Source organism: Hoplias malabaricus, chromosome 1 (assembly GCF_029633855.1).
Source record: "Hoplias malabaricus isolate fHopMal1 chromosome 1, fHopMal1.hap1, whole genome shotgun sequence".
Lineage (NCBI taxonomy): Eukaryota > Metazoa > Chordata > Actinopteri > Characiformes > Erythrinidae > Hoplias > Hoplias malabaricus.
The window spans coordinates 13,714,584-13,740,055 of record NC_089800.1 but is presented as its reverse complement, the minus strand read 5'-3'; the positions used below and the strand labels follow the sequence as shown (position 1 = coordinate 13,740,055).

The following is a 25,472-nucleotide window of genomic DNA, read 5'->3' as shown; positions in this document are numbered from 1 at the left end:
CCTATTGGCCTTTTAATGGGGAGCATTTTTTTGTTTTATGGCCTGGTGATGTCAAACCAGACGTGTGTTGCTAAAGAGACTTCACCCAAACTTAATTTGGCTGCTCGTAACTTCCTCATGGACAGAGATAGTGTTAAATAATCCATCACTGAGGGCTGCAGGATCCCTGTCCAGGGTGTGATCCTGCTGTGCACCGAATAATTCGATGAAGGTCCCAGGCTGTTCCTGACCCTGATATGGCTGTTGTAGAAGATGAATGAACGAATGAGCATTATCCAGTGCCATTAGGATGAGCTGGATGGCATTTGTGAGCCAGAACTAATTAACCAATATCAACCTCTCTAACATTCTTGTGCCTGAAGGCAATGAAATCACCACAAAAAATGTTCTAACATCAAATTTAAAAGAAGAGATGAGGCTGACACTGCAGCAAAAGAAGAAACTAACTACATATCGATACCTTAAACTTAAGAAATGTTGGACGAGTCAATGTTCATAAATATTTGGACATAAATTGTTTCTGTTTTAAAGGAAGACTAGTACTTTTTTTTTGAAAATTACAGTCAAAATCTTTGTGATACTCCACTTGTAGTGAGAATAGAGCTTCTGTTGTTGCTGCTCTGAGCTCAGCACTGCGCAAATTGAACTATGTAACATTGGGAGGAGGGTAGGAAATGACTCCCACTCTGGACAGGGGTTCTGGACAGTGCTATAAAAATGCATTAAATTCTGCAAGTGTCAGGGGGAGCCCATGATCAAAAATACCAAACCTTACATATTGTTCCTTTAAATGTACAGTAACAAAAGTGTGCATTGGAATTTTTGTAAGTTTAACGTAAAATGGGAGTGGATAAAAATGCAGCATATGGTTCTTATAGCCTATATTACTTGCAGTAATGTATATTACACACACAGTATAGTGATGCTAAGCATGTCTGTCACAGAGGTGAGAAGAGGCTCTCTGTCAAGTCTCTCTCTGGTTTGCTGTGTGCTGGCAGAGGGGAGTTGGATGTTTGTTGACAGCTTCCCTGCTGGTGTTTCAGCACTGCTGTGTCATGCTCCCACACCAGCCGCTACTGCACACTTTATCTCCGTTTACCCACAATGCCCTGGGACCTTTCTGCCACCATGTGTGTATCTGGGGTTGCAAATGAATCTGCTTTGGTCATCTAGCCAATCAGTGGAGAGAAAGACAGCTGGGGTGGCAGATGCTGATAGATGGTTGGATGGAGAAATCACTCCTTGCTTCTGTGGCCTTTACAAAGTTATGTACAATCTCTCTCTCTCTCTCTCTCTCTCTCTCTCTCTCTCTCTCTCTCTCCACACACACACACACACACACACACTAGTGATTATGTGGCATGAAATAACCTTGAGTCAGAGGTGGTCAATTCAATAAACTGGCACCTGGATGCAATCTGGACTCAGTGTTTGCCAGATTCACTTATGTTGTGATAATAACTGAATGGCAGACCTGGGCATCAGGTCAGATATATCATTGGGCCGATATTAAAAATTATTTGCAAATAAAATGACCCGAACCTGTGTCTATATGAGAATGCCAAATGAGGTAAAATGAATCAAAACAAACAAGGAGTGCTCAGAAATGAGTACTGATTATATACGAGAACCAAGAGAAAATGGTGAGAAAGCAAAGCTTCTACTCCTCGCCCCTCACTCCTGGCCTCTCATGTTGAGTTGACCTGGGGCTCGTTCTCATTTAAAGAAACAGTTGCTAAAAATGGTGCTTCTGAACAGGGCTGTTTAGACAGAGGGAAACAGTGCTGCATTGTTGATCATTGTGGTATTTTGACCAAAGTATGCCACAGATATTTCATTAAGACCCCAGAATTGTGTTGTGGAAAAGAGTACAATCAATGCATCATCTCCTTTATAGTTATAGTAATACATAACCTAACAGTAGTCTATAGTATGTTTCAAAATAATAACAGGCTCAGCAGAAAACAGCAGAAAATATCATTGTTTATTTGAGTTTAAGAGAGATGAGAGAACTGAGAATTATATTGTGTATATATCTCATAGTTGTTTTAAAAAGAATGGAATTTTGTAAGAGGAGTTTGTTGAGTGTATATTATTGGTGATCAAAATGTATTAATCTAGAAATGATGAGTATCCAGTATAGCATCTCTGCTCTGGTGGCATTCCCCTCTGAATGTTTATCTGTATCACAGAGACATGGACAGGGCTGCTGCCATATCTCTGACTGACTGACTGACTGTCAGGACATGACTGCTGTTAGCAGGACGTCCTTCCAGTTTATTTCCCTCTCACTCTGCCAAGCACATCCCCAGACAGCAGACTGCGGATAAAATGACCTCCCTAAAGATTTATCAAATCTCTCTCAGTCTGGGTTCACAACCTCAAATCTTTGAGAATGACAAGTCTGTGCAGTTTAACTCCTGTGTCTCAATGTGGACACAGTGTACTTTACAGCAACTTTTTAATCATTTTTAGCAGTAGGCCAATGTTTTAAGAAGTCTTGTCCAAGGCAAGGACACATTTTAGTGTAGCACCGTGGTCCTGCCTTGTGAATCAAATCCCAGTCTGCAGTGTGGAAAGCTGGAAGTGGGTTTAATCTCTATGCTACACCGAATACATGTGTAAATTTATACAAACTTCCACCTAGAATACATGGTTGTAATTATTCATTCATTCATTCATTATCTGTAACCCTTATCCAGTTCAGGGTCGTGGTGGGTCCAGAGCCTACCTGGAATCATTGGGCGCAAAGCAGGAATACACCCTGGAGGGGGCGCCAGTCCTTCACAGGGCAACACACACACACCTACACCTACCAAGTCCACCTACCAACATGTGTTTTTGGACTGTGGGAGGAAACCAGAGCACCTTGAGGAAACCCACGCGGACACGGGGAGAACACACCAACTTCTCACAGACAGTCACCCAGAGCGGGACTCGAACCCACAACCTGCTGTGCCACCATGCCGCCCTGGTTGTAATTACTGATGGCTAATTTAACCCGATAGTTCAATCTGGAGTCATTCATGTTTCTTAAACCTTTATGCTTTTGCCCTACTATTATTACTAATGCTATACTTGCAATAAAAATATTAAGAATATGAAAGATTATTAATAGTAGAAGTGGTTTGTTGCTAATAATCTTTGTTGAACATGGAATAAAACAATATTACGGACACTTTCTCCATTTTTTTTTACCCGTGGCCCATGTTCTAGAAAATCTCTTATTAAACTTTTGATGGGCAACTTTGTAAGTAGATTGAGTGATGGCCTTGTTGACTGCTGATTTAAAGAGGGCTTTAATGACCCTAAAGTCTATAAGCAGCAGGGGTATTCTTAGACAGAAATGGGAAGTTTTGATTTTCACAGTACCAGAAGTGTGGTTCTGTTGTCCAATTTGCATATTGTCAATTTTCTACCATTTAGTGCCTTGGAGTACTTTTTAAGAGCCTTCTGTAAAGAGGTGGATGAAGCAGGACAGTTAAACTTTCCCCCGGTGATGGAATATTGGAAGTGAGAGGGGAAAGCAAGTGTATTCTTCGTGGTGTCAGAGTGATGTGAGGTTAAAAGGAAATGTACAGCAATTTTATGAAATTATGCTGAGTGGGACCAGAGTGTGGTGCTCACAAGCTGTTCCAGCATCTAGAAAGGTGGTTTGAGGATCTGAGAGGAAGCCCACCTTTACCACTGTGTCTGAATATGTTGTTCTTAAATACTTTTCAATACGAAGCATATCATAAAACTGGCTTTTAACTCACCCACTCACTTAGTGCTCACATACTCACTCACAGTTTGGAATTGCACCAAAGGGGCACGCTTTCTCACATGCCTACTCACATTTAAGGACTGCTCCACAATGAGGGGGCAATTGTTCTTGGTATAATTATCAGGGCAAACACCCCACACAATAACAGTAAATGTCCATGTGCAAGACTCCTAACACCCTATTACCCTCTCAGTGACCCTCTCAGCACATTCTCAGAATGTTTACCTGATGCCATAAATGTAAATGTGTAAATAGCAAAGCATCTCCTTATAGTAAAATGTCTCAGCAGAAATTATTTTTCAAATTTCTTACAATTTAGACACAGTAAATGTCAGATCTATTATTCCAGGCCCTATTTCGGCTTTACAAAATGTGACCTATGATTTAATCTGTTGACTCAACTACACTTTATAATCCATAATAAGAAATCAAGTTTAGTTTTAATATATTTAGACAGATAAATATCTTGTCATATATGTACATGGGCTGAAACGCATTTAATTTGTAAAAGGTTTCATTATTCCTATAATAATTTATGTATAAATGCCTATGGAAATTGGCTGATATGCAAGGGTGTCCTCTAAACAGTCAAAAAAATTGATGTATGCATTTTTTTTATGAAAACATAATAGGCCAGGCTTTAACCGTGACACACTAGGTAAACAGGTAAAAAAATAACTTCATTTGTAAAAGGTCTTGTAAAAGGTGATGTTCCACATCACATTTATTTAACCATTTTATAACACAGAAGCAAGAATTGTGCTTAAAAATAGTTTATAAACCCCACAGATCCCGGTATACTATCAGTTAGCTCCAAGGTCAAGTAGCTAATTGAATAATTAGCATAGCAGCACACTTTTGAATGTAGTGTCTGAATGGAGTGCTATTGGAAAAAGGTTAAAGTGTCAATATTGCCCTCATTAGCTTGTAGGTGGCCAGTCAATGCTACCAATAATCAGTACTGCAGAAGTGGTTTAGCATTTGCATGGTAACAAGGGATAGCCACTCAGGGCTATTAGAGCAACATTAGCATTTGTGTAAACACAGCTATTATGTTGGAATAAAACAGAATTGTACCTTAATGGGGGTAGGCACTGTCTCAGCCAAGGTCATTGACTCTTGCTGGAATGCAAAATGTCAATAAAATTAAGCTAAGCTAATAGCACAACTACTACAGTCCTTTGTATTAACTATAGGCTAATAATAGTGCTTAAAAATGGCTATTATTGTGACTTTTTACACTGTCACTTGCTACTGAGTGCTTACAATCTTCTAGAGAATGGGTCAACCCTTCAAGAGCCTGATACATCATCAAAAGCTCTGCCAGTTTGCAGTGATATCAGAGAGACGTAAATTAATTTTAGTGTATTAAGCTTTCAGAAGCATTTGAAAAGCATATGTTTTCCCCAATACTAACTCTTATGTGAGATGAAACTGAACTCAGCTTCTTATTCGACAACAAGTAGGAGAAAGAGTTTATATTGGACTGGGCCAGGGTTTGTGGCTGCTAACAGCCTGATTAGCGCACTTTGTTAGAGTTAGATATCAGTTCTAATTAGTGCTTTTCTGTAGTCTCACCATTGATTCACAAGGCATTCATAATCCTTTGTTTGGAGTGTGCTGATCTCCATTTGAAGGGCCATATAGCCCTAACACTTTGCCTTACCCCTCCCAAAAAGAATAGGCAAAATTAAGGTGAAGATTTAATAGTAGACGTAAAATGTGAAATTGGATTAAACCTTTGACTTTTTTTCATGTTAGATTTCTTATTTCCAAACAGCGTGTATTGTGCTAGGGTTAAAAATGTTTTCAAATTTAAAACCTGGGTCCTTCTAGCTCTGGACACAGAACACAGATCAGTGTCGGTTCATTTGAACAAGGCTGTCACAGAACAAGATCCACAGGAAAACACAGCCAGTTTAATGGATTTGCTGGGTTGTAATTTTAGTGTTGTAACATCCTTTTCTGACATTTGCCACCTACTTTTTCTTCCCCAGACTAAACCCATTGTTTTATTTATAGCCGAGTGTCACTTTACCAGAATTCAAGAAGGTTTTTAATACAAAATACATCATGTGGAAGTAAACAGAAAAATCTGACATTTCACTCCTGGAGTGGGGGTGGCGTGGGGGGTGGCACAGTCATGTCGTTTCAACCTTCCTTCCAACATGCTCTTTTTATCTTCCCTTATTATCCTTGCTTAGGTTTAATGTGCCTGTGGGCAGCTGTGATTCTGCCTATTAAAAAAAAACTCCCCTGCGCGATCAAAGACGATACTGAATATAAAACCTGTGGAAGTCTTTCTGTTTGTGAGAGAGAAATCTCTCATACGCTCTAACGGGATTTCTGTCATTGTGTCTCCCTGGTGTGTGGGTGTTCTGATACAGGGACACCGACCTTTGTTCAGGCCCCTGGTTGCCTTTAATGCACCTTTCTTATCACAAGTATACCACCGAGAGAAGCAGCACCAGCCAGATCTGCTGACTTGTAGTTATAGTTGTAATTGTATTTTCTGTTGATATATGAAACATTGAAGTCAGTCTAATGATAATGATGATGAATGATAGTTACATTTTTACAGCACTTTTCTAGATGCTTTATATTCTTTGGAACATTAGGGAGACACCTCAATAACCACCAGTGTGCAACATCTATCTGAATTAAGTGACAGCAGCCAGTCTCTACCAGCACGTTCACCTCTTTTTGGTAGAGAAATTGGAATAGCTAACACTATTGCACCTATGCTCCCTCCAGGGTGTATTCCTGCCTTGCGCCCAATGATTCCAGGAAGGCTCTGGACCCACCGCGACCCTGAAATGGATAAGCGGTTACAGATAATGAATGAATGAAAGAATGTTTTGCACCTATATTGGATAATAACACCAGTCTTGTATGTTTTCCTCTGGTAACACTGCAGAAGATGCAGTAAATGAAATCAGATTTTGTTGTAGATAACATCAGTTATCTTCAGAAGTGTTGCACTGGGTTTGGGGCAGTAGAACTGTGTTTTCTGGAGTTAATGAATAGCTAATGACACTATACTAGTATTGTCATTTTTGTAGAATATCATTTGCTTCAATGCAAAAATCCAACAATGGCCTGGGAAATGAGTTGTCAGATGAGACTAGAAGGAAAAACGCCTTGGCATTAAAGGAATACTGCAGACTTCTTCAGCCCTAATGTCTGTTGGCCACATCTTTAGTATAGTCACTTACCATGACCCACATTTTCCTGCTAAAGCACTGGACCATTGACTTCCATTATGAGTTGCAGATATCGATTGACCTCTGAGTGATTCTGTCGATTCATTTCTATCTTTCTAATTAAAGGTACATTATTACCAACTGTCATTTACCATTTGCTGATATTAAAGCTTTTAAGTGTTATATCTACACTCTGTTGCTAAAAGTCTCCTACAGTTTCAGCCTTTGCTCTTTAGATTAGCATGTTGATCTCATGTGCAGCTTCTTCAGAGCATCTTACTTTTCTACTGAGATTACACAAGCCATGTGTGTGCTAATGAACGTCATTTTCTATAATGGTTGCCTTAAAATTGTTCAGGAATTGTAATGGGTGTCAGAAAATATTATGACGTGTGCAATGGGGGATCACACAGAAGTAGGTTTATCCTTTTCTTCTGCAAAACAGCAACTAACTTGTGACCACTTATGTTTTGCAAAATCTGAGATTCAACCCGACCTCTCGTGACCGGGGGACGGCCGGTTAGGATACGCCTGTCCTTTTGATGTTAAGCCTATTAAGTGTCTAATAAAAGAGCGCGACCCATGGATAACAACCGTGACGGGTCTTGTTAAAAGTGTAACTAATTCTGGTGACAACTGGAGTTTATTTTATCTCTGCTGACCTACATAAACTAATTCTGACAAGCATAGCTGTGGTCTAATAAAGTGATTATACTATAATATAACCATTTAGGGATTCAAATGTTTCACTGTTCACACACACACACACAAACACAGTGGCAGTCATCAAATGTCATGCAAGAAAAAGACAGAATGCCCCACTGTTATTGTATGTATTCCTTCAGTTAAGTGTTTGAAATATGAATACAGTACAGTACTGAGAAAAAGTCAGAGACAAAATATTAATTTACTTTATCAATCAATGGCCATTAAATACAAAACAAAGCTTATTTAAAACAAACTGCAGTATATTATCACATCTATAAATTCTAATAACTTATCCATCTCTATTTAATTGCACCACTCTTAGATTGCACTCTACTGCCACTTTAAATCTCACAGTTATAGGTCACAAAGGCAGTTGCCTAAATCACATTTCTAACTTCATATAAAATACTAAACCCAGTGGTGTGGGTCTGAAAGGGTAGGCAGCTATCTACAAGCAATAACTGACAACTGGAAACACATGAACAACATGTGATCATCTGCAGGAATCCTCACTATCATTCAATGTGAATTTAAAAGGTGTGTCATCCTCTTTTAAATATGTTTTCCCTTTTAACTGAAGGAATAAAAAAGGGGTAGCCTCAGACATTTGTATTATATCTACACCATGGAAGCACTCCATATATATATATATATATATATATATATATTTGTATGGAAATACTCCATAATTTATATTGATAGTGGTTATGGATTGATGTGAGGCTATTTCGTGTGTTTTTGAACGTGTAGAATACACAATGGACATCTGCCTGCAGCTATCATAAAGAACTCTGTGTGTGTATGTGTGTGTGTGTGTGTGTGTGTGTGTGTGTGTGTGTGTGTGTGTGTGTGTGTGTGCGTGTGTGTGTGTGCATGTTTGCTAGGACTGCAAAATGAATCGATTACATCTCTGTTTGCATGTTTGCAGTTTCCAGATTGGAAGAGGATGCAGTATTGGGAGGTATTTGATTTGAGATTCAGTTCCCTCAAGGATATGAGTCTGAGCCACTGTCACTGTGGAATTGAGTGAAGTCAAACTGATTGGTGTCGCTTGACATGGTCACTGGTACAAGGCTTGAATGAGAGTGGAAAATACAGCCTCAGCATTTAAAAAAATGTGTCTGTTTATATATACGTACCCCGCTCTTTTGTTTGCGGTGTTGTGGTGTTATCAGCAGTACTCTCCAGATCCTCTTGGCATACATATAAAAAGTTGTCAGTTTTTCATTATGATCTTCTTCAACAAGCCAAGTGGAATGTCACATTTGACAATCTGTGTAAATGGCAACATCTGGTTAACAGTGTGCGTGTGTTTGTGTGTGTCAGAATCTTCAATTCGATTCACAAACTGTTGCAGAAGCAAGACACTACCTCACTGTGTTTCTCTCCGTCACTCAAATCTCTTTATCCTTTCGGAGACATTGTGTGTGTGTGTGTGTGATGGTCTGCCTCTGTGGATCCTCGTTCCTTGTCAGCTCTTCCACAAATCTGTTTACGTCCAGTCACTTCATTCCACCAACTGTGCTGCTACCATCTCAGTCCCCACATTGCTACAGAATATAGTACAGAATGTCTATTATACATTTTAATAAACTGATGGATAATACGCATGGTTAGTTTTGTACAGAATGTAGCAAACGCCATCTGTTATATGTTTCCATATGTAAAACATAGTTTGTTCCTGTGAACTTCTAGACTCAAAGTATGCATCCATTTGCCACTTACTAAGTGTATTCACATGTGCATGCTCCCCACATGGGTGTTTCTCTATTGTAATGGAAAGGAAGTAAACAATCTGGTACACAAAAAAACGGAACCAAAAAGTGTGTGGTCTGCTCACCCTTAATTTGCTAAATGTAATGCAGCACCTCATCTGTTTTTTCGTTGGTGTGCAACTTACAAAACAGAAAAAGGGTGCAATGCTGAAATGTGATGTGCATACAGCTGTAAGAAAGCTGCTTTTACAACACCATTCCTTAAAGGCTAAGCACCACTTAATGGACCTCCATGAATATTTCACATTATTTTAGTTACTGACATATATAAGTATGAATTAAAATGAAAATATCATGCTTAATTTGCTTTAAAACTGACAATTTTATTAAACTGACGGAAAAACCCGAGCTCGCTACAGAAATTCTTGAACGCAACCATGACGTCACTGGTGGACAACAGCTGAACAACGCCGCGGTAAAACACCGTTATAACTGACTGTTATGACAGTATCTAGCTAGCTAAATAACCAACATTATTCATGACAATAGCCTAGCAATAAGCTAAACTCAAATTTAGAGGTACCTTATTCTTGTAAATGTGATCGAAGTCGAACTCGAATTCCTCCGACACTATAAACCTCCGTAATGCAGCTACGTAGCCGAGTATAATCTGAGCCACCGAGTTTAGCAAGTCAAGCTAACGTTAACTAACACCAACTAAAACAGGCAAAGTAAGTGTCCTTACCCTGTTTACCTCCATGTTACAGAGGCTCTTGAACATCTTTCGTTGGTGTCCTTACATGTCCATATTGTTGGAAAAGCGCCAGTGAAATGAGCTACAGATAACGGAGTGAGCGGATGGTCCTTTCCAAAGTGCCCGTTTAAAGTTGACAAATTTATTCCATTTTCTGGATATTTTGGGATCTTTGGGCCATTTGTGCACAGATGTCCCACTGTAGATTGAATTATTGCAGCCAAAAACAACACACCTTTTCGTCATTTTGCATTAAATTAAGTGCAACTTCTAGAGTTGTTGTCCACCATCTACGTCACAGGCAAGACGCCTATTAGAGTTTCCGAACACCGTTGAGGGGGGGTGGACCAACGGTCTTTTAAACCTTATTCATTGAATTAGTAAGAAATAACATGTTTTCTGACTATCAATAAACACAAGTTAGGAACTCAAATTCCACTGTATTTATTTGTTTGACACTTTCATATAGCTGGTGCTTAGCCTTTAAATAAATGCTATAGTTCTGAAGTACTGATTAATGGGTTAATTGCATTGTGTGAAATGAAGGTTTTCTGGTCAAATGCTTGTGGAGTCATTTGACTCGATCATAAACATATGGAAGTTTCCTAGAAAGTTCTATAAACCATCAATGGGTTCAGGGCATATAGAGAACAGGAAAAAAATGGATGGCATTTACTTGATAGCTACATTAGCCTCGCAGCCCCAGTGCAAAATTCAAAGGGCAAAATATTGCTGTCTATGGATACAAAGCTGCTAATAGGACATATTTTGAGTTTTAGCACATTCAGTCTCTGAGACTTGGCTTGACTTCCTCATTTAGTGCCATTACACCCACGAACTTTAAGCACCCAACATTCAAAGCACCTCATACCACACACATACCCTTTATCTATTTTTCTGCACTTCGTGACACCCTTCTCAAAGACCTCACTGAAGACAAGTTTGAATAGCTGCAAATGATTAGCATCTGCATGTCAGCTGCATCTGTTCTTCAAGTGTTCCTTCAAGCTTCCTGAGCTTCAGAGAGCATTTAGGTGCAAGGAACTGACACGTCGCTGAAGGATTTTGATCTGTTACACGCATTATTTAGTCTTTTACCATTAGCCATTTTTTCCCTCCAGTGATTCAAGCAAATAACTGAAATGTCACTAATTCATTCATTCATTCATTCATTCATTTATTCATTGTCTGTAACAACTAATTTAGCGCTGGGCAGCAGTGGGTCCGGAGCCTACCTGGAATCAATGAGCGTAAGAGCTGTATCCCTTCAGCTCTAAAAAAGATAATTAAAATCTCTACAAATTAATAAAGACACCTCTGAGACCAACTTTAAAAATACATTTTAATACTTTGTTTAATCTTATGGATGTAAGGTGTTTTGTATCAAAGAGACATATGACCAGTAAGTCAATATATGACCAATAAGTTTTATTACCATGACTGTGTTTTGATTTATTTATTTGTTTTAAATCGTACCTTGCTTCTTGTCTCATGTTTGGGTGAGTGGGCAAAACAGAATCATTTGATGAGGCACATGAAGTATTTTTATTTTATTATATTTCAATTTGCTGTTTGCATTATTTGGCATAGTTGACTGACTAATATGTTTGGCATCAAAAATTAATGTTGGTAATGTTGGAAAATATTGCTAATAGATAATGGAAGGCTAGCAGTTAGCATTATACCCAACAATGTGACTTATTCTGGATTTGTACTGTGTTTAACTTTTATGTGCGCTCAACTGGATGTGTGTGGTTTCTGACAAAGGGTTTCTGACTAATGTTTTTTAATTTTGCTAATTCCATTTTATAATTTTTCTACTACATTTCAAAATACATAAAAATATACAAATAAGTTAAACCCTGCTACTGAGTAAAAGACATTCATTGCTGAGTCTGTTTGGAGTCGCTCTGCTGTTTTAGGGGAAACCGGAGGAAGTGCTGAAGGGGCTTTGTCATCCTTGCGGGAGCAGTGAAAGGCATGCTGGGAAGCTAATGCGTGTTTAATGGCCTGGTGCAGAGCCCAGTGGAGCCGCAGCACTGATTGATGACCTGTCTGCCAGGGGCCAGCCTGAGTGACGCAGCAAACTGGGCACTGCAACTCATCTTGCTACTGAAGCCCACCAGAGACTCGGTCATGACTCAGCAAAACAGTACAGTAGTCTGTGGCGATAACCTGTCGTAATCAGAGCAGCTGTTGAAAGCAAAAGTTTGGCAGGTATCTCCTTAGCCAAGATGTAATTGCTCAGACAAGACATGTTTAGTATCTTATGCTTGTTGGTTTTGATTTTGTGCTGGGGCTATGAGGTTAGTATGTGAGGAATATATATATATATGTGGAAAATATGAACTAATATAAATATGAATACATAACTCTATGTGGAGTCTGTACATTTGACTGACTAGCTTTTATGGTGATTTGGGTGTGTGCTTAAAAGTGGTGTCTAAAGAGTATGAAAAAGTAACAAAATCACATTCTACTTGAACCTTTCTAACTGCAATAAAATTAGTTTTACAAATTACCCAGTCTTGAGGGCAAAAATCACATAAGATAATCTATCTTGAATGTGTAAACACAGGGAAGTATGTGATGCTTTAGGCATGCTAGCATGCTAACATTTGTTTTCTTGGAAAATACTATTGCTGATTATATAAACAGAGTACTGACAGGAAGCTTTTATTTTGAAAACCTGTAAAACATGATCTGTGCTTGGCAACTTTAGATGAGCGAGATCTTTTTTAGCTTATGGTCAGAGAGATGGTGATTAGACATCAAATCGGCAAGCAAGAGAGGGCTGACGGGTCAGGCTGGGGTTATCAGAGACTCTGCAGCTTGTAAAACATTCCACACGCTCAATCACAATCCTGTTCCACCCCATCCCACCCCCCCACCCCCCCTTTCAAACAACAACAGGAAACACATGTATAGCAAAGCTTTTTTTGTTTTTCTCCTTACCACACACCTTATCACTTGTGTCCTGATCAGCATTACAGCCCCACAGCATCAAAGCCAAACCAAAGAGGCTAATCCACCTCATCATACACACTTACAGCTGCCCCCAGTCTTCAGAGGAGACGCCTGGGATAAATTAGACCCCCTCGTCTCATCTCCTGAAAGCTAACTTTCCTCTCTGATGTAATAACCTTGTTATGCTGACACCATTGGGATTTGCTTTAATCTTTTTATCCCCCCAGGTTCTTACATATTCTCTTCCAGCCTTTAAGCGCTTTCTGTTCACTGTAAATAATGCAACATCCTGATATGAAATGGTTAATTGTGGAGAAATATACACCACTTTTTATTCTTTACAGTGGTGAACTCGAGTGTGTCTTTTACCAGCAACAATATTAAAATAGTTCATTCATTCATTCATTCATTATCTGTAACCGCTTATCCAGTTCAGGGTTGTGTTGGGTCCAGAGCCTACCTGGAAACATTGGGCGCAAGGCAGGAATACACCCTGGAGGGGGCGCCAGTCCTTCACAGGGCAACACACACACACACACATTCACTCACACCTACGGACACTTTTGAGTCGCCAATCCACCTACCAACGTGTGTTTTTGGACTGCGGAAGGAAACCGGAGCACCCGGAGGAAACCCCCGCAGACACAGGGAGAACACACAAACTCCTCACAGACAGTCACCCGGAGCGGGAATCGAACCCACAACCTCCAGGCCCCTGGAGCTGTGTGACTGCGACACTACCTGCTGCACCACCGTGCCGCCCTATATTAAAATAGTGCTAAGTAATATATATCTTTTCAGTGATTGTTCCATATACACTGAACAATCACTGGATTAGGAACACCTTATGTGTACACTGTCTATATTATTGTCTGTTTTATCAGCTCCACTGACCATACAGGAGCACTTTGTAATTCTAGTTACAGACTGTAGTCCACTGCAGTGACACTGACGTGGTGGTGATGTGTTAGTGTGTGTGGTGCTGGTATAAATGAATTGGTTACAGCAGTGCTGCTTAAAACCTGTCCAGTGTCACTGCTGGACTGAGAATAGCAGCGTCCTGTGTTCACTGATGAAGGACTAGACACAACACAAACTGTGCAGCAACAGATGAGTTGGTTTGCTGTCTCTGACTTTACATCTACAAGGTGGACCAACAAGTTATGTCTGTTTATCAGAGTGGCAAACTCTAGCAGCAATGCTGTTTCTGATCCTCTCATAAAACTTACTCATAAAGTTCATAAACTCATGGTCTTAATGCTTCCCAGTAGATTAGAGTCTGTTAATGCAGCAAAAGTGGCACCAGGTCCCTAGTAATTTCTTCATTTTAGAAGAAATGTTGAATAAGCAAGTGTCCACAAACATGATTTTGAGATACATAATTGACTAATGGTCTACTTCCTCCTTCTAATAACTACATACATATTAATTGCATAGTAGTAACAGCATTAAGCTGAGTATAGACTCAGAGAAAGGAAGCGAATGCTGAAACCCAGATTAGAATTGAGAAGACTGAATGAGGTGTGCAGTAGTTGTGCGGGTGGCTGAGTGTAATTGGATTAATAAGTTGCTGTAAATGAGTTAGTGGGTGAGTGTAATCAATAAAGCCAACCAATCAGTTCAGACTACACAGGAAAAACCCTGTGGAGCTTTTACTGTCATTAATCCCACTAGTGCCAAGTGGATGATTCATTTAATTTCACTGAAACAGTTCATTTTATCAGAAACAATCCTCATCAGTTTTCAGTAGGTATTTCCAAGCAGATTAGATGTGAAATATTCCTTATCTACAAGAGGAAGAAAGAGGACAAAGGAAAATATTTGAAGAAACCGGGAGTTTCCAAAACTGAAGCTGGGGTGTGGAAAAGACTGAATCCCTGCAGTTTTCTTTGAACCGAAAGCAAATCTCCTGGAAAGATAAGAAGCTATAATAAAGTCATCAGAGTGGTATTTAGCTGTTAAAGGTCCCGTGCCATGTAGTTTTAAATATGTTTTGGCAGGTGTTACTGAAAGCCATTTTGCCTGGAAATAAGTTTAGGAGAGATGGGCTCTTTAAAAAACAGACTTGTAAGTATTTCTAATAATCTAAAAGCCACTGACTGGAAGTACAAGGTGGATTTATGTTTAGATCCACTCCTAATATATTTTGGTTAATTCATGGTTTTATTTTATCCCAATTTTATCCACAATCGATAAATGTTGCCAGTTCCACTCTAAAAGATAGTACTCCCCAATCACACACAGTGCTAACAACCCATAAGTGTGAAGTTAAGCTTGATGTCTTCAAACACGTGAAGCCAGCTCTTCTTGAACTGCTGCCAACACAACATTACTGGACAGTTCAACACACTGGAGAACACATCAGCCCACACCAGCTAACACATAGCCTGCCCAATCAGTGTTCTCTTATAGAGAATTTCCACCAAAGAGCGGCAATTCGCAAAGTTAATTTGGAACCTTTCAGCATTTTTCCACTAACATATATTGGTTGGCGAACAAGAAGTTCCAGCTGGAGCCAAAGAAGAGATGCTTTTTCAGCATGGAGCTTAAAAAACTCAAGAGCACTCAGAGCCTCAAATAAAGCATTATCACACATTAGAGCTGGAAGGGGTAATTTAGAATGTTATATTAATAAAGAATAGGAAATAAAACAGGAACATGCTGCATTTGCATGTGTTTCTGGGACTGTGTTTAGCACGACACTAGGAATGTTGGCTACTTTTCTACACTGAGAATTGAACCAGCAGTCTCTTGATAATGGAGCCATGCTCCACTCCATCAGCCCCAGGCCCAGACATTTTAAACTTCAAAATGTGTTCCCATCAGTTTTACTCCAGGAAGGTTCTTGGTCTCAGGCTTTTTGCCAGACACTTAGAGTCCTTGAATTAAATAATTTTTTAAAAATCATTGTTATTCCTCCAGGCAGTGTGTCAAAGAAGAGCCACTCACACCTTCATTTTATTACCTCTCTGGACAGACCTTGGTCCAGCCTTAGCCTTAACCCTCCCACAGTGACTGTTTAAGGCTGCCAACTCACAACACTACAGTAACCAGTCCATCACCAGCAGCTATTAAATAACACACACAAAAACACAAAACACAATCTGTACATCTTACAAAGCTTCCAATGATTTTCATGGAGATTTGCAATTAACTACATGCTTAACCAAACCTTAAAACGTGTCTTCGCCTTAAAGTGTATTGATTTACATTGCGGGGACCAGCTGTTGGTCCCCGCAAGGAAGAAGATTCCCCACAATGTGAGTGTATATAGGTTTTGATCCCAACAGTGTGATATAATCCTGGTGTGTGCGCGCACACACACACACACACACACACACACTGGCATACACATGTCAGGAAAGGAGGGCTTGTTTCTGATGATGTGCAATCTCATCTTGAAGGCTCAATATGTGGATAGCTGGTCTTATTTAAGTCTGATTGGTTTCCCTCCGGATAATAGTTCGCACAGTTGTCATCGTGAAGAGATTTGAGTCTAATGTTCTGTTAGTGTTGCCATGGTGACAGGAGTGGGGGCTCTGCACGGATCAGTTGCCATGCAGTGATTTGGCATGAAGCAGAAAACGACTGGGCATACAACATCACCCAGATCCTGCGTTTTGTATGTGTATTTCTGTCAAACTTCTAAAACGTTTTATTATTCGTTTGTACTTTACCTCATTTCCTTGTTAATGTAACTTTAAGCATGACATATGAAAACGATGCCTGCACCGTGATCATTTCTGATGATCGATGCCTGGCCTGAAGTTCCCCATGTTGTGCCTGTAAGCCTTTAATCATTCTCTGTCCTCCCTATTCACTGTGACTGATGTGTCGGCCTCCCCTGGCCTCTCCTCGCAGGTGGACATGAGTCAGAGCCGACTCCCTGCCCAAACACACACGTAATTACTCACCCGTGCACTCAGGCCGAGCGGCTTTCACCCAAGTGATGTGTGCGACGACCCTGAAGTGTCCTGCCATGAGCTAATGATGTCATAGACACACACTTTCACACACATGCACTCACACTGCACACCAGCTCAGAGAGTTAAGACCCTGATTGTTGTGAACAGTAAGTGGTTAATGTGCGGCAGGATGATTCTCTGGTTGATTCAGATGGAAGAGAACATTTCTAAAATGTTTACAGACACAACACATCATTTTAAACAACTACTGGAACCTTATATATTGCCTACTAATATTTAAAGGGACATTTTATGAAAAATGGGAAAACAACTTTTCTTGGACTATTAAACTCTGAAATCATAAACAGTACCATGCAGAGACTTTAGAATTGTCCCATCTCTGTCTTTGAGTCTGTCCAATCACAGCACTGGACCCATGTTTATGTGACAGAGCAAAGATGTGGTTAAACAGAGCAAATGAGTGAGGTTTAATAAGAGCACTTATTGCATATGGAGCATACAAGAAAAGAGAAGAAAGAGAAATGATTGAAAATGGCTAAAATCCAAAGGTTCTGCTCTTCACGCCTAATTATTCGAATTATTCATGTAATAATTAGAATGAGGTTCTGCTCATTCTCGTTTAAAGGATCAGGCGCTGAAACCCACCGTTCACATTTCATTAAGACCTCAGAATTGTGTTCACCTGTGGGCAAAGGTGTAGAATGCGCCTAATTGACACATCTACACACCTCATTTAAACAGACACTCATCAGATCAAACAAATCCCCATCAAGTCATGTGCTGGTGTTTTGTTTTTCTGCTGTTTGTTGTGTTTTTTATGCTCTAATCACGCCCTGCACCCTTGAGTTCTTCACGTCACGTGACTGAAGCTCACAAGTTCATCTCATTTCTCATCTCCATTGATTGGTCATTGTCCTGATGGTAAAGGTTAGGTCTGTGGTGTAGCATGTTATTTCTTTCTTTGTGTTGTTTGTTTGTCTGTATATTCACCTTTGTTTTTATTAAAATTTTAACTCATCCGCACAAATGTATCCAACTCCATGTTCCCGTGTTAATCCTAAACTGGTGTGTTTTGACTGAGATTTTCCAACTTTAAGAACACACTTCTAATGAGGTGTCTTTAAAATGAGAAGAAATAATCAAATCCACAGTTGTTCTGGAGCAGGTTTTCAGAGGTGGGCTGTTTTCTTCAGAGAATGAATGAGTGAGACAGGATCACTGAAAGATGAAGATAGAATTGTTGTTTCCTTTATGACTTTTCTTTTGTTAAGTGGGGTAAGGGCCACAATTATGCTTGCTTGGTTTTATTTATTAGCCTATAAATCAGTGGCTAGGCTTGTTGTCAGGATTTGTTGCCTCCACAGGGATTCCCAGTGAGAGTGAGGTATTTTTATAATGCCTGCTGTTTATATAGTTACAGTATGAGAGAGCAATGATGGACAAATCAAATGGAAATGCTGTAATGGCGAGGGGTATGATGCTTCATTACAGCATTACATTATTTCATATATTTAATTTTCATGGTTTTAGAAACACTAAAATCCCTCTGAATATCTGACTTCTTTCAACACTTTAATATCTCTGCCACTGGGAGATTCTCAAGGGTAGAGCATTTTACATAAAACACTGAATGATTTAGTTTGTGTTTTGAATTTAGTAAAAAAAATTGGTGCAATTCTTTTGGTGGATTCCCCCTTCAGATAAATGTAGTGTTTGGTGGGCTTTGATCTGTTATGGTTGTGTTGTGTTAAAGCCTGGGCTTCTCTCTCTCTCTCTCTCTCTCTCTCTCTCTCTCTCTCTCTCTCTCTCTCTCTCTCACTCAGAGGGATATAAGTTATATTTCACGTCTAGTGTCCACTCAATATTTCTTATACGGCTAGTCCAGTCCAAGAGGGTGCCCAGAACCCCATGGACACAGTGACAGCATGATTGTTGTGACGTTTTGACACTCAAGATTACTCGTGTGTTCTCTACACACATAGACACACACAGTCACCCAAGTTCTCTTTGAAGTGTGTGTGTGTGTGTGTGCTGGCTGCTCTGAAACTGACAGAATTTGATCCCCAAAGTTTGTTTTTAACACTAAAACCTAATCATTTATTAATCTTGTTTATACTGTATATCTGCGACAACGTTCACTCGTAACTGACTCAGTTGTTCAACTGTACACACACAGCTTGTATAATCACCATAAAAAAGGAAACAGCTACACATGAGCATAAGGTCACCATGCCCAGGGTTAAGAGCTGGCTATAATGGGGTATTAAGCTCACCAGGCATTGGGCTGTGGAGCAGCAGAGCTGTTTTCTGTGGGTTACATCCACCAACATTACCTGACCACAACATAAACTATTTAATTAATACTTCATTGCTGAAGAAATTTGATTGATGACCAGGTGTCCACAAACTTTATGCCATATAAGGCATCATTAGTTGTTGTCTGACTAACTGCTTTCTGTGTTTGTGTGTGCTACCCACAGAGAACCATGAGCACTGTGGAGGAAGAGCCGGACCATATGATACCATGAAGAGAAGCCTGCAGGTCCTGCCTAACCAGCTGCTGAGTAAGTCTCTCATTTTAATTCATTCATACAAATAAATGTTCAGTCCAGATTAATCCATATATTTTTAATTTCATATTGTGATTCTGTATTTATATTAGTAGTGCACCTTGCTATATACCAAAAAATCCCACATCTACACCATCCTACAGCAGTGGCACAGTAGTTGGAGTCATCGTGTAACATATCATCACTATCCATTGAAAAACACATGCCTCCAAAATAGTAGCTTAACAGGAGAAGGAAAAACCTTCTTAACTTTCAGTGAAAAAAATATTTTAATTTTGGAGCGTTTCTATTGATCCTTTCATCATGAAGTTTTTACACAATGTGAAGGACACCTGCTGTGTTCAAATGATGTGGTAAAATAAACAACAAAAATGAATACCTGTTTTTTAATGGACATGATAATGATATATATAAAAAACAGATTTTTTTATTAACAGCTCAGAGGAACCTGAAAATCCTAATTCCATCGATCTAGTGTAAATTATCATTAGAATGGACATAACTGACCATTCAAATGACAAAAACCATAAGCTAAAAGCCAAAATTTAGCGAAGTAGCTACCTGACTATCTTGATACCTTCAATATAGCTTTTTCTCTTGCCTAAATTGTTTAAAAAAGCCTTGTAACTGGTATAATTTGGTGCTAAATAAAGATATATTTCTTGTGCTTTTGACAACAGCTAAAGTAAGAGTTATGCTAACGCTAGCTTGGTCTTGTTTATTACCCTTGTAGGTCAGAATATTTTGACTCAATAGAAACTGGTTATATGAAGTCTTTGTGTAATGCATGCAAGTTATTAGCAAAGAAGAAGTAATGACATACAATAATAGCATTACATTTTGAAATATGTAGCACTCAAGAGGCACTCAAATTTTTAGATGGTTACATGAAACTGTGACTGATCAAGATGCACAAGGCAATTTACAGACAACTGTTATGAATTTCTAGGGGACTTATTTGCCTACTGAGGTTTCTGTGTTATTACAGTAGTCTTTGTAAGCATGTATCACTATCATAATGTCCACTGGAAATGAAAATGAATGTGTTCCCTACAGACAAAATAAATTTAAAACAGCAGTTCAATTGGCAAATATGTTTAAATAGTCAATTTAGATTAGTTCATGACTGTGCTTGACCAGACCCTGTATTACCATATTGTTAGAAGTGTACTTCTTAGCCTTTATATGTGTTTAATAAAACATCTAGCCTATTACATCTGTAATAATTAGCACTTCAGTGTACTCTAGAGCCTGTATTATGTTTAGCTCTTCAAGCATAACATCACTGGCTGCACGAGCTCAGTTTGTTCCTGGAACTGATCCAAAATGAGAAGTGTGAAATGGATCAGGAACATGAGGTCAAGCAAAGGAGTGTCTCCCACATATAAATGTGCTTTTAGGAGTTGCCTGTCATCTGCCTCATCTTAGTTATGGGGATATGCATCTTGAGGACTGGCCTAGGATCTAGCAATTCAAAGAGACTGTGCCACTTTCAGTTCAGGAGTTAAAAGGAACCCATTCCTCAGGCTCAGGTGTACATCCCGTACTCAATCAAGCTGCCCTTGGTCTGTCCTTGATGGAATTTGACTGGGAGAATGTGCTGTTACCAGCTGGAGAGCTTGTTTTTCATTTATATGCATGGTGGGGCCTTCTTGTTCTCCGGCTGTACCAGTGCTATAGTGGAATACCAGTACTGGTGTCATACAATAATATTGATTTTTTTCGAGAAGGATTTTTACCCAGTTTTTGCCATGATTTTAGATTTTGACGCCTATCGCAAACTAGCGATGATCTCTTTGGTCTTATGTGTTATTCTTATGTTATTGTGATGATTCTTATGTTGAAAAACAGCAAAAGAACAAGCCCAACGTTCTTGAACATATATTTCTGTTTTATTTGGTTCTGGTTTCCATTAGTGGATAGTGGATGTTGGTATATATTTCTCACTGTCCTGGTTCAGTCTGTTCATCTGCATGAGCTTCAGAAGTGACTGTATAGTTTTTATAAGGTGAATCTTGCAGTTCAGTAACTGTACACTTCCCTTAACACATTGTGAGGAGACTTTATGAAATGCCTCTCAGGGACAGCATATAACAGTCCAAACTTAGTAGGAGTTCCTCAGTCAAATCCCTGTGGCCATACTGGGACAGTAGAGCCAGACTTAGCAACCTCTGTGAAAACATTACCCTGTGTTCCTATGTTCCAAAATGGAAAGCTCCATTCTTGTTATGCGATAGCACTTTTCCTCAGGCCAGCTATCCCCTTGTTGTATGAGCTTCCTGTTTAAAGTCTGCACTTCCTTTCAGAGCACAACTCTAGGGTTTAGGATGTGCCAGTGCTCCGCTCACAATAATTATGCTAAGCTAGCATGCCAGTAAACAAATGAAACTGGCCTGTGCCTTTTATGTCCATTCCAACAGTCATGCTCATCACATTGAGTCCCAAACCTCAAACACTCTGCTTTAAGATCAACAAAATCCAGATCACAGACAGGAAACGTTTATCAGTGGTATAATTCCTACCATTTTATCTATGAGCTCACATCTGTCCCACCCCAGCCCCTCCCTCCACACAGGAAGTGGTGCATCATATCCTGCAATCTGACTCGGACACTGCCTCAGCCTGTGCTGCCAAACAGGGATTGGTGGAATTTGTGTGTTTGTGCAATTCATTGTTAAGATTTCATTTGTGTTTATAACTCAACTCAGTCCCCTGTGAGACTGCCCAAGAAGCCTTTTGTTTAAGCATGTCAGCACTGCAAAAACACAGAGGAAACAATTATTGAATAAAAATAGTGACAAATGAGCTGCTTCACTTCTGTGAAGGACATTTCAGATGGGATTAGCTTTATATGTATATGTTCCTCTGTGATTTTAGTCCTGTCCGAATAAATATTTTTTGTAAACCACGTAGTATGTATATGCATGTAAACTGTATACCCGCATTATCAAACCATATTGTGTTAACTGAAGTTAACTAATTAATAATTTAGCCAAACAGCTGATCACACAGGTCAAATAAAGCCAGGTCTGATTTACTTTATCAAGCAAGTAAAGAATTTACTTGATGTATATGAAGTGAAGTTCAAATTACAGCATATTTTAGCTTAATGTGCCAAAGGGGAAAGCAAACTACCCAGATCTTACACATCAGCTGACAGACACTCATGAGGAGATAAATGAAGGGAGGGGAAGGGCAATCCTACCCAGAAATCAGATTGCCATTTTGACATTCACCTAATGATAATGAACATTGTTCAGTTAATTGACTCATAGACTTTGGTAAAGGAAATGACAACAAATGCTAAGACACATTAAGACAAATGGGAATATGGAATTTGTTTTTCTGTGCATAGATAGAGCAGACAAAACTATTAAGTGTTTTAGCCTTTAAAACCTTAAATTGCTGTGAAAACATTTCCAATCAGTGTGGCTTCCATGTTTTCTCTAGTTTAAGAGTTTGTCACGGGGCATTGCACAAAATTCACTGTAGCTGGCTAGCTGTCCTTGGGTTGTTGAGCATAATGGACACGATAATATGCATGGAGGATGACAGGCCTGAGGAAATGTGTCCAGATTTATTCCCAGTCGGACAGTGCTAGTCCCTTTTTGGAGCTGCTTCCATTAGCTACTGTTGAAGAACCTAGTGAAGTGACACTACTCACTTCCCATAAGGGATTAGTGCTAATTAAATGCTAACACAAGGATACGCAACAGCTCTTAGTCCTAATAAATACAACTTGGAGCCCCCTTAAATCCTTACTCATAATCATCTTCATGTTCATAAATATCCTTTTAGCATTAGTATCTTAATAATTATATGTGATTAAGTGTTTTGCTCAGTTGTGAAAGCTTGATCAAAATACCCATGTGCATGCTAAGTGTAAAGGATGATTCATATGAGATCATGCCATATTTTTGGGGATATTTCAAAAACTGGGGGTGGTGTTTACTTGCGTTGGTGATATCGACACAGCTTAGACGAGACGTCTGGGCACATTTGCACATTTCATGATCTGGCCTCAAGCGCCACCAAGTGATGTTGCATTGAGGAAGCTCAAGCTCATGCTTAAGTGTCTCTGGGATTGATCTCCAGCCACCCTGAGGGGATAACCAGAAATCTATAGTCCACCAAGCAATAAGTGGACTTCCTGCCTTGATTGATTTTGTCGGCGGCCCACAGGAAGTGTTGGAATTCTGAAGGGAATTGGCAGCCAAGGATGGCTTTAAAGAAGGAATGTGATGGGCTTCTTTTTCGCTACCACCACAACTGTAATAATCACATTTATTGCCAGGGGCATATTTCCATTTACAAGCCAGAACACCAGGGGTGGTTTTAAAGGGGTGGTCACATCTTTGTGACCACTGAATCATTAATCAGAGATTTCCTAACTCAATCTTAGTTAAGGTAGTAAAGGAATGCTCTAATCTTTATCATGCACTACCTAGCCATGTTTACAGAAATACTGTTGACTCATGACTGTAGTGCTTTGAGAATTTGATGGTACCAAAACACTGGGGAGGTCAGGTACTAATGTTGGGTCATTAGTTATGGATCACAAATGCCATTCCAACTCATTACAAAAGTATAGGTTGGTGCTCCATCATTTGAAAGGTCACAGTTCCACAGCTCCACAACTTAAAGCAGGTGGGCTTTATACCCCTCTAGCTGACATTTGACATTGGGTATGGTGACCTTAAAGGAGTAATCTGTAATAGTGACAGCAAGCATTTAAAATGTGTACTGCAGTCTAAATTCAAAGCATTGGAGAGTATTGTCTGCCGCCCTCACCGCCCTCCCCAGATGCAAAGCTTACATAGGTTGCCAGATTCAAGGATCTTCAGGGCTAAAAAGAATGTGCCATAACCAACCTATTTACACAGAAAAGTGTACATAACTTCACTAAAATATCTATCTATGCTAGCCCCCACTGTTTTTCCTGTATTTACCAGCTTTATATTTGACTTTCCCTTTCTGCCTTAAATGTGTCACTAAATGAGAAATATGTTATTTTCCTTATCAAATTTTTTTTCCACTTAAAATGTCATGTTAGGTGGCAGATGTTTGCATGTCTACTATTGTGTTTCAGACATGGCAACCCAGTACTGGGCATTGGGAAATATGTGGGATCTCAAGCCAAAACACAGAGTTTTAATCTGCTTCAGATTAGACTCTCCTCACAGAAGAACATACTGGCTACAGCAGTGCTGTCAGAGATGCAAGTGCTTCAACTTAGCACGTTTCTTTAATCTTTAATGACACACCCTGGCTATATTATGATTTAGTAAATATATTACATATTGCTCTTTTAAGCTAATGCTGAAGGTTTTTACCACAATGGAGGCTCCTTAATGTTGCTGAAATCAGTAATTATAAGAGGGACACAAAAGTTTGGACATATATCGTAACAGTAATGTTTATATTGGCGAAATGTAAAGCTGGAGCGATTGACTGCAAGACCAATCAAGGGACTGGTTGTAACCAAGAACAGCCTGCAGAGACCTTTTTGGGTATTTATTTGTGTCATTGACTATAATGGTCAGAGATGACTGGAGAGATAAAGGACTACAATGCACGGGATGATTCTATCCGCATGATTTATTAATGTCATAAGCATTGCTTCAGCACAGGACTTTATGAAAGTCACAGGGTGCTTATGTATTCCAAAGAGCTTTAATTTAGAATGTTTATTGCATAAATTTTTCTTCTACTATAAATCTTCTCCATGCCTAATGGCTATAAGGTTGACTCTATCAGGAGCATATATCAGGATGTAATTTAATAGTAATTTTGTGTCATCCTGAAACCTCTTTTAACCCCACACACATGCACAGATAAATGACATCCTCAGCAAGCAAATGAA

General features: G+C 39.4%; 1 protein-coding gene across 2 annotated transcripts in view; it reads left to right on the top strand.

Moving 5' to 3' along the window:
• The window catches only part of tmem108 (transmembrane protein 108), a 69,692-nt gene that overhangs the window by 30,025 nt on the left and 14,195 nt on the right, over positions 1 to 25,472 (top strand). For both annotated transcript variants that reach the window (XM_066646824.1, XM_066646823.1), the window contains one exon: positions 19,520 to 19,603. In XM_066646824.1, the coding sequence (XP_066502921.1) occupies positions 19,564 to 19,603 (40 nt within the window). In that variant the 5' untranslated portion in view covers positions 19,520 to 19,563. The remainder of the gene's footprint in view (positions 1 to 19,519; positions 19,604 to 25,472) is intronic.